The sequence below is a fragment of the Thunnus albacares genome, chromosome 17, assembly GCF_914725855.1.
Source record: "Thunnus albacares chromosome 17, fThuAlb1.1, whole genome shotgun sequence".
NCBI lineage: Eukaryota > Metazoa > Chordata > Actinopteri > Scombriformes > Scombridae > Thunnus > Thunnus albacares.
In genome coordinates, this window is record NC_058122.1 from 29,082,441 (window position 1) to 29,094,279 (window position 11,839).

The window sequence follows — 11,839 nt, forward strand, 5'->3', positions numbered from 1 at the left end:
CACACACACATATAAACACATACTGGCAGAGAAATGACAGCTTTTTATTTTATCTTACATCTAAGCCAAAGTAAACCACCAGACAAATTCTTTCAGAGGGGCAGAGCTACTAAAAGCAGGTCAGAAATGTGTTCATATGTTGAAACCATTAACCTGGGATGCCTCCTATGAAAATATGTAGTTTTTCATTTGCATCTAAATCCGGAGAAACACTGAAATGTATAGATATATGTTTTATATAACTGTGGAGCTGTGGCAGGAGGCTACTCTACTTTAGTCTAAAACTGCAGCTAACAACCCCTCAGCAAATAACCAGGTACTGCAACTCTGGCACTGATATGTGTAAGATGACCAACTGAAGGCATTTTGGGTTGTGGTGCAATAGTAAAAAAGGCAGACAGCTCGTGGATTTAAGGAGGCAAAACCTAAACACTGCATAGACACACAAACCTCACACAGAGTAAGTCTACATCTTAATTCACCTGTCATCACAGGCCACACATCCCTGTGTTTGCCACATTTTTTAAAAATTATTTTCATGAATGGCTTTCATAAAATTTACTCGCTAGAACCGACTGTCTCAAGATTTCTTGTCTCCAAAAACATTAATTGACAACACTTCCTGTTTGTGTGATAAAAATAACAAATTAAACTTTGTTCCTCCACATTTTTCCAGGACAGCTCATTGGGTATCTTTCATACATGCAGATTTACAACTTCTGTCAGATGTTAATAAAGACACACTTTTCCAGGACAAGACATTTGATATTGTTGGTACCAAACAGTACGTTACTATAAGTTTACTGTAGCTGAGACTGAGTCAGGATTATTCACGCCTTCTCTCTGGTCCAGTCTCTCCTCTCTCTTCCTTCTTCATGTCATTCATCCAATCACTGCATGTTTTGAGACCTTCTGTGGCGCCTCTTCTCATTCATAAACAGTCCTCTTCCTCATTGTCAGGCTCAGATGGCCTCCTGCAAAGCGCTCTGCCAGGATCTGCTCCAGTCTCTGTCATGCCATCCGTGGACTCTGAGTCTGCACCAAAACTTTCTAATAAATCATTCATCTCCTATTTGTGTGGCAGATTCATCAGTGTTTTCTTCTTTCCAGATGTTCAAAGTGTTGCACAACATTTATGTACTCATTTGTTGCAAGTCTGTCTGGAAAAACATGATAGAAGCAATGAAGTAGACTTTGTTTCTTCATGATTGCAGAGGATGTAGCACACATTCAAGTCTTAACTCCTGCTGCATGGCGCATGCAGGTGTGACCAACACATTTTTCCAATTTTCCTGATCGCCAGGGTTGGCGCAATGAGGTGCAACATGGAGGAGAGACTGAATACATTATTAGTGGGGGGAATAAAGGATCAGCAGGTGGGTTGTGTGATGCTCAAAACAATTTATCCATTGTTTTAAAGACAGAGTCGGCTACTGCGGAGCCTATGATGTAAGTGCATGTCGACAGTGTTTTTGTAATTACTCTCACTGCTTTAATGAGGTTAAATCCAAACTTAAAACTCATCTTTTTGCCTTTGAAGAATGTCCTTTAGTTGAACTCAACTAAAACAGAAATTCTTGTCGTTGGCTCCAGTAATACCAAGATTCAAACACTGCATCTACTGGGTCTGAATACATTAAGCCCATTGCAAGAAATTGTGGCATCTTGCTTGATTCTAACTTAAACATTGAGCAGCACATTACAAAACTTGTACACATATGCTTTTATCAGCTAAGGAACATTGCCAGAATTCAATCTATTTTAAGTTTTGGATACAGAAACCATTTTACATGACCGGCTGCAGACAGTACAGAACTCAGCTGCCCGGCTTTTATCCAGAGTAAACAGGTTTGAGCACATCACCGGGGTTTTACACTGGCTAACAGTACATTTTAGATTACAGGGTTGCTGTTATTACTTACAAGTTACTAAACGGTCTAACTGCTCATTATATCTAAGACGTTTTATCCTTGTATGAACTTGCTCGCACCAACAATCTGGGACACGCTGCCCGAGGAAATAGGGCAGACTGAGTCTGAGGCTTCTTTTGCATCTAAGCTCAAAACATTTTAAACAAACTTTTATCATTCCGCCTTACCTGATTATACTTGAATCTAGTTTTATTATGTTTTATGTGTTTTACTGCTTATAATTATTGTCAGGCTGGCTTTTTTATGGTGGTTTTTGTTTATTCTTTTATTGCTGTGAGTTTTTATGTGATTCTATGTGAAGCACTTTGTAACTTCGTTTTGATAAGTGCTATATAAATAAAGATGTTGTTATTTTTATTACATATATTATTATTGTACTTGTTACCAATATGCTCAACTCAACTCACAGACATGTGAAATGTGACCCCGACTACACACTGCTTTTTGTAAGACGTCAAAAGCCAAAAAGGTTGGAAACCACTGGTTTCATCTTTAACAATGTGTTGTATTTTAAAAGCTTGTTATATTATCCATTGTGTCAAATCTTCATCTGAAAAGTACCTAAAGCTGTCAAATAAATGTAGTGGAGTAGAAAGTACAATATTTCCCTCTGAACTGTAGTGGAGTGGAAGTATAAAGCAGCATCACATGGAAATACTCAAGTAAAGTACAAATACCTCAAAATTATTATACCATTATTATACAATATTTAAATAAATGTACTAGTTACTTTCCACCACTGGTTTTAGGCACTAAAAGTAAAGTGAGGATGTTTTGAATAGTTTTTATTGATCAGTTAACTTGATCCAAAGTTGAGTAAACAGCAGAAAGTAAATCACTATTTGCTGTAAGCAGCTTTGTCTTTAACCCTCCTGTTGTCCTCTCAGGCTGATTTTGACCTGGGAGGACAACAGGTGTCATTATGTGCTGTCATAAAAAATTTTTTTTAAATGGTTTTAAAACAGTATCCTGACTAAACTTTTACATATACCAGTCTGCCATAATCCATCAACATATTTTCCTCGGATCTCAACTATAGTTAAAGTAATTCATAATTTCTTAGTCAGGATACTGTTTTGAAACCATTTAAATTTTTCTCAGCTGCTTCTCTCTCTTCATGTTAATCCCAGACTGACTCCATGATGTTGAGATCAGAGACCATCTGTTGCAGGACTCCTTGTTCTTCTGGTTGATGAAGATAGTTTTTCATGACTCTGGCTGGATGTTCGGGCTCGTTGTCCTGCTGCTGCTGCATTATGGAGAAGAATCTAAACAAAAGTGACTTTAACTTTTGCACAGTTCTGTACATCGTAAATCCATTTATAACAAAGCTTTTATGGTGTGTTTGTTTGTGTGTTATTGTTGTTGTGTTTGTACTGATTTGTATGTTTTGTGTTGTAATGTATGTATATGTATTGTTGGGTCTTGTGCAATTTCAACCAGGGACGTCCATTACAAACTAGCTCAGGCCATAAACGATGTGGTATTCGGCAAAAGTTCATGCTATACTTGTCCCAATACAGATAAACATTTAATAAATAAATAAATAATAAATTATGTCACCCTGTTTGTTTAAGTCATTTAAGTTGTTTAAGTCTAAGGACAGAGGATGTTGTATTGCTGCACAGATTGTAAAGCCCCCTGAGGTGAATTTGTGACTTTGCAATATTGGGCAACGCAAATACTTGACTTGACTCAACCCGTTCCTACCATACATTTCAGATTTGACCCTCTGAACACAAACAAATTTACATGTGGTGAAACAAAGTGTTTCCTTTTTTCCAAAATGTCAGTAGTGTAGAACAAAAGTTGTCAAAAGGAATGTGTGACTTTACAAAGAATTATTAACTGTAACCTATTACAGTATAATTATCCACATACGCCCTGTCATTCCATTGAGATTAGCTGACATTTACAAAAGCTGTCATTGTAACCACAGAACTTTCCTACAGTATACTTATTGTGAATTACCTCAGTTTTATGATTGACTTGAACTTTTCCTTCCTCTGTCAACAGCTTTGCTAACATAACTATCGTCTTATTAATTGTAATCCAAAGGTCGCATTACGCCTGCAGCTTCTGGAAACCTTACACTCTGGCACTGGTACATAACCAATGTGTGTCACGCAAGGTAACAACTTTGAAGGTTATAGTTTTCCCTGACCATCCCCCATCACACCCAGCTTTTTGTTCTTTAAAAAGGAGGCGAGAGTCGTGCAGCTCTTCACTCTCCACTCTGTGTCATCTCAGCCACAGCAGAAACACAGCCTCCATCATGTCCTGCAGCTTTGTCTCACAGTCTTCCTCCAGGTCCATAAGGGGCTCCAGCGGCTCCATGATCGGCGGCTCCATGATCGGTGGCTGCGGCGGCGGCCGTATGTCCATGAGATCTGGGAGTGTCTACGGAGGAGCAGGGGGCTCAGGGGTCCGCATCTCCTCATCCTCATCCGGCATGGGCATGGGCATGGGCATGGGCATCGGCTTCGGCGGTGGCTTCTCTTCCTCCTCCTCCAGCTTCAGCATGTCCGGCAACGAGAAGATCACCATGCAGAACCTGAACGACCGCCTGGCCTCCTACCTGGCAAAGGTGCATTCCCTGGAGAAGGCCAACGCCGAGCTGGAGCTGAAGATCAGGCAGTATATGGAGAGCAAAGTCACCTACGCTGCCAGAGACTACAGCGCCTTCTTCACCACCATCGGTGACATCACAGCCAAGGTAAGGTTCATCAGAAATGTGTTAGAAAGGCAAATATATCATCTGTATGTCTGTAGTGAGATGAGAACTTTGATGAAGTAGTAATCGATCTGTGTCTCTGCCTCCAGATTGAGGCCGCTGTCAGGGTGAATGGCGCCATCCATCTCAGCATGGACAACGCTCGCCTGGCTGCAGACGACTTCAAGGCAAAGTGAGTACAAACACACTGAATGGAAACACAAATAATAAAATGATGTAGTTCACACTCAGATTTAGTAGTAGTAGTAGTGGTGCACTAGAACTAGTCATATTACTGTACAGTAACCTTAGTGGTAGTGGCTACAGTTGTAGTACCTGTTGAATCATTAGCCATAGTGGTAGTAGTAGCTGTAGTAGTAAAAGCTGTGCAAGCAGTGTTAGGAGTAGTAGCAGTGGTTGTAGAGGCATTGACTGTAGTAGCACTAGTAGAAACTGTTTTAGGAGTAAATGTAGTAGTAGTACTAGTAGCACCTGCAGCAGCTGTAGTATAGCTGCAGTGGTATTATCTGTAGTAGTAGTAATAAGTGCAGTGGTATTATCTGTAGTAGTAGTAATAAGTGCAGTGGTGGTATCTGTAGTAGTAGTAATAGCAGTAATAGCTGCAGTGGTATTATCTGTAGTAGTAGTAATAAGTGCAGTGGTATTATCTGTAGTAGTAGTAATAAGTGCAGTGGTAGTATCTGTAGCAGTAGTCGTTATAGCTGCAGTGGTATTATCTGTAGTAGTAGTAATAAGTGCAGTGGTGGTATCTGTAGTAGTAGTAATAGCAGTAATAGCTGCAGTGGTATTATCTGTAGTAGTAGTAATAAGTACAGTGGTATTATCTGTAATAGTAGTAATAAGTGCAGTGGTAGTATCTGTAGCAGTAGTCGTTATAGCTGCAGTGGTATTATCTGTAGTAGTAGTAGTAATAGCTGCAGTGGTATTATCTGTAGTAGTAGTCATAATAGCTGCAGTGGTATTATCTGTAGTAGTAGTCATAATAGCTGCAGTGGTATTATCTGTAGTAGTAGTCATAATAGCTGCAGTGGTATTATCTGTAGTAGTAGTCATAATAGCTGCAGTGGTATTATCTGTAGTAGTAGTCATAATAGCTGCAGTGGTATTATCTGTAGTAGTAATAATAAGTACAGTGGTATTATCTGTAGTAGTAGTAATAAGTGCAGTGGTATTATCTGTAGTAGTAGTAGTAATAGCTGCAGTGGTATTATCTGTAGTAGTAGTAGTAATAAGTGCAGTGGTATTATCTGTAGTAGTAGTAATAAGTGCAGTGGTATTATCTGTAGTAGTAGTAGTAATAGCTGCAGTGGTATTATCTGTAGTAGTAGTAGTAATAAGTGCAGTGGTAGTATCTGTAGTTGTAGTAGTAGCTGCAGTGGTATTATCTGTAGTAGTAGTAGTAATAAGTGCAGTGGTATTATCTGTAGTAGTAGTAGTAATAGCTGCAGTGGTATTATCTGTAGTAGTAGTAATAAGTGCAGTGGTATTATCTGTAGTAGTAGTAGTAATAGCTGCAGTGGTATTATCTGTAGTAGTAGTAGTAATAAGTGCAGTGGTAGTATCTGTAGTTGTAGTAGTAGCTGCAGTGGTATTATCTGTGGTAGTAGTAATAGCTAGTTTTCCAGCTATTACTACTACCTATCAACACAAAGTGGTTTAGATGACGCTGTCCTGCATTAGACTGATCTGATTATAGATCTCTATATATAGATCAGATCTAGTTCTTACTAGATCTGATCAAACCTGATCAAACAACCCAGTAAACCCAGATAGCAAAATTGTTGTGGCCCAGGTCTGGCCCACATCCGACACTTTCGGCATGCCGCATGGAATGATGGCAGTTGGGGGGTCTGCTCCTGTTTTCCTGTTTCCCAGATCTAGACCTCAAGTAAGCTAAGATAAACCAGAGCTGGCCCACATCCAGAATACACATACCTGACAGGACCGCATCTTTGCCAAAAAAGGCCTAAATTTGATTTGGGATATTTGGGCCATATTTGCTTTTTTACATGTGGGCCATTTCAGGCTCACATCCATTTTGTCCAGGCCACAAATGGCCAGCAGGGCCACATTACTGCCTGAGGTGGCCCACTTCCATATGCTAACTGGGAAACCTGATCAAACCACCTGATCATGATCTGTCACATGCATGTGTGAGAGGTTTACCAAGGGTGACAGCAGTCAGAAAGTCTCACAGTGCTGCACTGTGATAGAGTCACACAGGGGTTGACTGACTGGCTGCTGCAGGAGACATAAAGACTTTGCATGTTGTTGTGTTCGTCCTTCAGGGCTCCACTTACTCATGAATCAGTTTCTAATAAAGACAAATAGGCCTCAACTTGATCAGAGAGATCAAAGAGATCTGTTACGTAATGTTTCTAGTTTGAAAGGAATGAGTGTGACCTTTATTAAAGCTGACACTGCTTATTGATGTTCTACTTAATATGACCCACAGTCTCAAACACTGTAAAATCATATCGCTACTTTTAAATTAAACTCATGAGGAAATTTATCAAAGGAAAATGTTCAATTTTATTTTTAATATAAGGGACATTATGAAATGAATAATCATAGGACTAACCCTATTTTACTTCATGTCAAGTTTTATTTCATAATGCCACTTTTCATGCCAAAGCTGGCAGGTTCAACAACTGCTACCAAACTACCAAATTTAGCCAGTTAGCTCCTGTTAGCAAGAGCAACAATGCCAAAGCAACTAAACACAGACGATGAAAATAAACCTCTCTCTTTATTCAGCTTAATAAGGCTGATAATGCTACCTACCTGTCTAGGCTAGCTTGTGACAGTAATACAAACTGTATTAGGAGTAGAAGTAGTAGTAGTAGTAGTCATAATGGTAGTAGTAGAAGCTGCAGTCTGCACTAGTAGTGATGACTATGGTTACCACAACACGAAATGCAACAATTGGTCCTAATCACAAGCAGTCTGTTGATTTGGCCATTTCATGTGGAAAAGTTGCAATAATTTAGCAAATTGCAAACTCTCACAAATATTGCAGAGATTTCTTGTTCACACATATCAAGTAAAATCCAAGCGGGTAGTTCTGGGTCTGAAAAGTGAAACCAATGCAGAAGTGCCTTAAACCTGCATTCTTTCTAATGGCCAGTAGGGGGCGACTCCACTGGTTGCAAAAAGAAGTCTGATTGTATAGAAATCTATGAGAAAATGACGCTACTTCTCACTTGATTTATTACCTCAGTGAACACTTTTCTAATGAGTTTATGGTCTTAATCACTAGTTTCAAGTCTTCTTCAATACAGCATGATGTTCATTTTGTAAATTATGGTCCCATTTAGAGTAAAATAGACGATAAAGCATGCTTTGGGGCGTGGCTGCGTTGTGATTGACAAGCCGCTACCGCAGCAACATCGTCAATACGTAACGTAACCATGGCGTACCGTGCCGCTATTTCAGTTTGTTTTCAATTCATAAAACTTGATTGTAACATATTGGTCGCCTAAAAAAGTCTTGTTCAGTGTTTGGGCGTATTAAAAGACCCTCTAAGGAGTCGGATGTTCAGTTTTTCCGGTAAGTATATTTTGTTTTAATGGTTTTAAGCCTGTTTTCACTAGAGAAAATTAGTATTAGCATTAGCATTATCTCAGTTAACCACAGACTGTAAATGCACAATTCTAATCAATCTAGCAATTAGTACTATGGTCAGCTCCACCCTCTTGTCCAAATATGGTCACTTCTGGCTCCAAAAATCCAAGATGGCGACAGTCAAATCGCCACACTTGAGGCTTCAAAACGGGAGTCCACAAACCACTGGGTGACATCACAGTGACTATGTCCATATTTTTTTTTACAGTCTATGGTAAAATCATCAACTTAATAGATATAAATAACAGTGTGGTGCTGGTGTTGCTTCAGTTACTGTAGTTTTTATTGTGAGTCATTCTATGATGTTGACAGAAGCAGCAGAGCATCGTATCTGTCACTCATCCTCTGCCTCCATGTCCTCCTGCTGCAGGTTTGAGAACGAGCTGACCATGCGTCAGTCTGTGGAAGCCGACATCGCTGGGCTCAAGGGAGTCCTGGCTGACATGAACATGTGCAAGAACGACTTCACCATGCAGTTGAATGGCCTGAAGGAGGAGCTGCTCTTCCTCAAGAATAACCACAAGGAGGTCAGTGAAGTACCAAAATGGTTTTATTTGCCTCATGAAAGTCTTACTGTATGAGTATTTCTTATATTCTATATCAGAGGAAGGACTTCAAGGCTCCTGTTGGTTTCTGGTAACTGAGGCACAAGTCGGGTCTGGTCCAAATTATATTCAGTCTAATTGGGTCCAGATAGAGTCCAGTTCTGTTGCTGGATGAGGATGAGGATGAGGATGAGGATTTAATTCAGATTTCTGCACGTCAGATAGATTTGATGGAGCAGATGTTTGTGATGTCACTTTGTTGTTGGAGCATTACATTATAAACTTTATTTTATATGCTCAACATAGAACTGCTGCTGCAGGATCTGCTGACAGATTTATTGGTTTAGTGTCCAAAAAGTGATTAGTCGTGACCCTTGTGTGAAAAATTATCCTAAATGTCCCTTTTGGGGGCTGCAGGACCACAGCCGCTATTCCTAAGTAGTCAGTTAATGTGAACCCTAATGAACAAACACATTTATATATGTTTTTGTTGCTGTGTGTGTGTGTGTGTGTGTGTGTTTGTAGGAGATGCTGGTGTTGCGTAGTCAGATCGGTGGTCAGGTCAACGTGGAAGTGGACGCCGCACCACAACAAGACCTCAGCAAGATCATGGCTGACATCAGAGAGCACTACGAGTCCATCACCGCCAAGAACCAGAAAGAGCTAGAGGCCTGGTTCCAGACCAAGGTAATGCCATGACATCACTTCCTGTGGCTGCAGAGATCACATTTACTCATCATGGATTTAACCTGTGTTTGTGTGTGTGTGTGTGTGTGTGTGTTTGTGTGTGTGTGTGTGTGTGTTGCAGACAGAGGCTCTGAGCAAAGAGGTGATCACTCAGACGACCAGCCTGCAGACGTCCAAGTCAGAGGTCTCAGAGGTCAAACGGACGCTGCAGTCGCTGGAGATCGAGCTGCAGTCCATGTTGGGCATGGTGAGTCGTCATGGCAACACAAACACAGATGTGTCAATCACAGCAGCTGAAGTGGTATGATTAAATTTTAATGATGCATGAGATTAGCAAAATTTAATCATACATCAGTTTTCAAATTCATCCAAAAACTCAAGAATTGATCCACTTATGAAGAGTTTTTAAAAAATCTAAATTATCATAGATAAAACTTTTTTTCTAATAAACAAAGCTGAGGAATTAAAGATATTATGATACATGAACAGATTTTGTAATAAAGGTAGATGGTCATAGGACCACAACATATTCAAATAATACAATGTTGCTTCTTATAGCACCGACGTACTACTAGATACGTACAAGACAATACAGTTGGAATATATAGATTTGAAACTATTGACAGCAAAGAAAAATATTTATAAACCCTGTAAACTCTGTCACAAAGAGACTGAGATCTCAAACTATTTGACAATTTGCAAAGTTTAAAGGAAAACACCACAAATTGTAAAAATAATAATAATAATAATAATAAAGGCATTTTTATAAGATTTTTGTAAACACTGAAAGTATTTTTATTAAGTTAGCATTTTCTTCTGTTTTATTAGTGACAAAAACTGTACAAAAGAGTGAAAATAATGACATAATAACGCTTTTAATACACACAACAGTGAACACAACACACAAAACAAAGAAAAACAACAAAATAATACATTGAAATAGGATATCACGTTAAAAAGATTGTGTTTTGAAATGATTAAATGAATAAAAAATTGATACATACACATAAATTATATTTATTTTATTTCATTTTATATATTATTTTGTGTAATTTTTGTAAATTTTTAAAATATTTTTTATTATAATTTCTTTTATTTATTTATATTTTATATGTTTACATAATCAGAACAATTTAGTCCTCAGCAGATCATAAAATTCATTCCAGGTAGAATATTGAAAATACAAAGTCACTCAATCTTCTTCGCAACTTTTTATTAAAGTCAGTATGAAATAAAGAAAACAGCTGCTGCAGCTTAGTGTAGATTATTATTATTATTATTAGTCTTTATTAAACAAGGACAATGCACAAAAAACATTAATCTCAAAATGAGAAGAGATGTTTCATGCCAGATTTAGCTATTAGCTCATTTCCGTCTGCACTCCCTGGGCAGGTACGCAGAATATTCACCAGATAATAAACACATTAATTTACATGCAGCACCATTACATACAGTAGTATGTAATGGTATCTATCACACTAACAATTCTGCAGACAAATCTAAAAACACACAAGAACATATAAATACCCACACATTCATCCATTACAACTATAGAATTACAATTTATTACAATTTAAAATATGAATCACTGTGAAATGAATGTTGACATGACTGGTTGCTCAATATCTCAAGTTTTTGTACCACTGGAAAAAGATGAAAAATGAAGATGTGTTCTTGACTTTTGTGTTTCCTCTGCAGAAAGCGTCACTGGAGGGAAGTCTGGCTGAAACACAGAGCCGCTTCGCCATGCAGATCTCTGGATTCCAGATGCAGGTGAGAAAAACAGGAACAAACACATCTGAACTGTGTGTCACACTTGATATTTCCACTCAGACTGTTTAATCGTAACCTGTAACTCTTCCTCTTGACCCCCAGGTGTCGTCCCTGGAGGAGCAGCTGACACAGCTGAGGGCCGACCTGGAGCGTCAGGGGATGGAGTACAAGATGCTGCTGGACATTAAGTGCAGGCTGGAGATGGAGATCGCCGAGTACAGGAGGCTGATGGATGGAGAGGCCAGCGGCAGGTGAGACTCAGCAGGAGAATTAGATTCAGGTGATCACACCTGAGGATCAGACCAGGGCACTGACTTTCTAGGATATTTGGCTTCATCACTGTTGGGACAGTTTAAATTCCCAATTGTTTGTATTGACCTGGTTTAGATTCATATTATTAAGTTGATTACTTATGGCACAAAAACAAAGACAGAAATTAAGTAACACATGTTTAGTTAGTACATTCAGTAAGTAAATAGTAAATAAGTGATTAAGTAGTCATTAAGTCATTAAATAGTAAGTAAGTAATAATGAATTAAGGAGTA

At 38.8% G+C, this 11,839-nt stretch overlaps 1 protein-coding gene across 1 annotated transcript; it reads left to right on the forward strand.

Annotated features, from left to right (window-relative positions):
• The first annotated feature begins 4,163 nt into the window (after window positions 1-4,163).
• LOC122967219 (keratin, type I cytoskeletal 13-like) lies at window positions 4,164-11,549 on the forward strand. Its single transcript, XM_044331746.1, has 7 exons — window positions 4,164-4,647; window positions 4,755-4,837; window positions 8,660-8,816; window positions 9,360-9,521; window positions 9,643-9,768; window positions 11,220-11,294; window positions 11,397-11,549. The coding sequence occupies exons 1-7, from the start codon at window positions 4,207-4,209 to the stop codon at window positions 11,547-11,549; spliced, it is 1,197 nt and encodes a 398-aa protein (XP_044187681.1). The 5' UTR covers window positions 4,164-4,206.
• The last annotated feature ends 290 nt before the right edge of the window (window positions 11,550-11,839 follow it).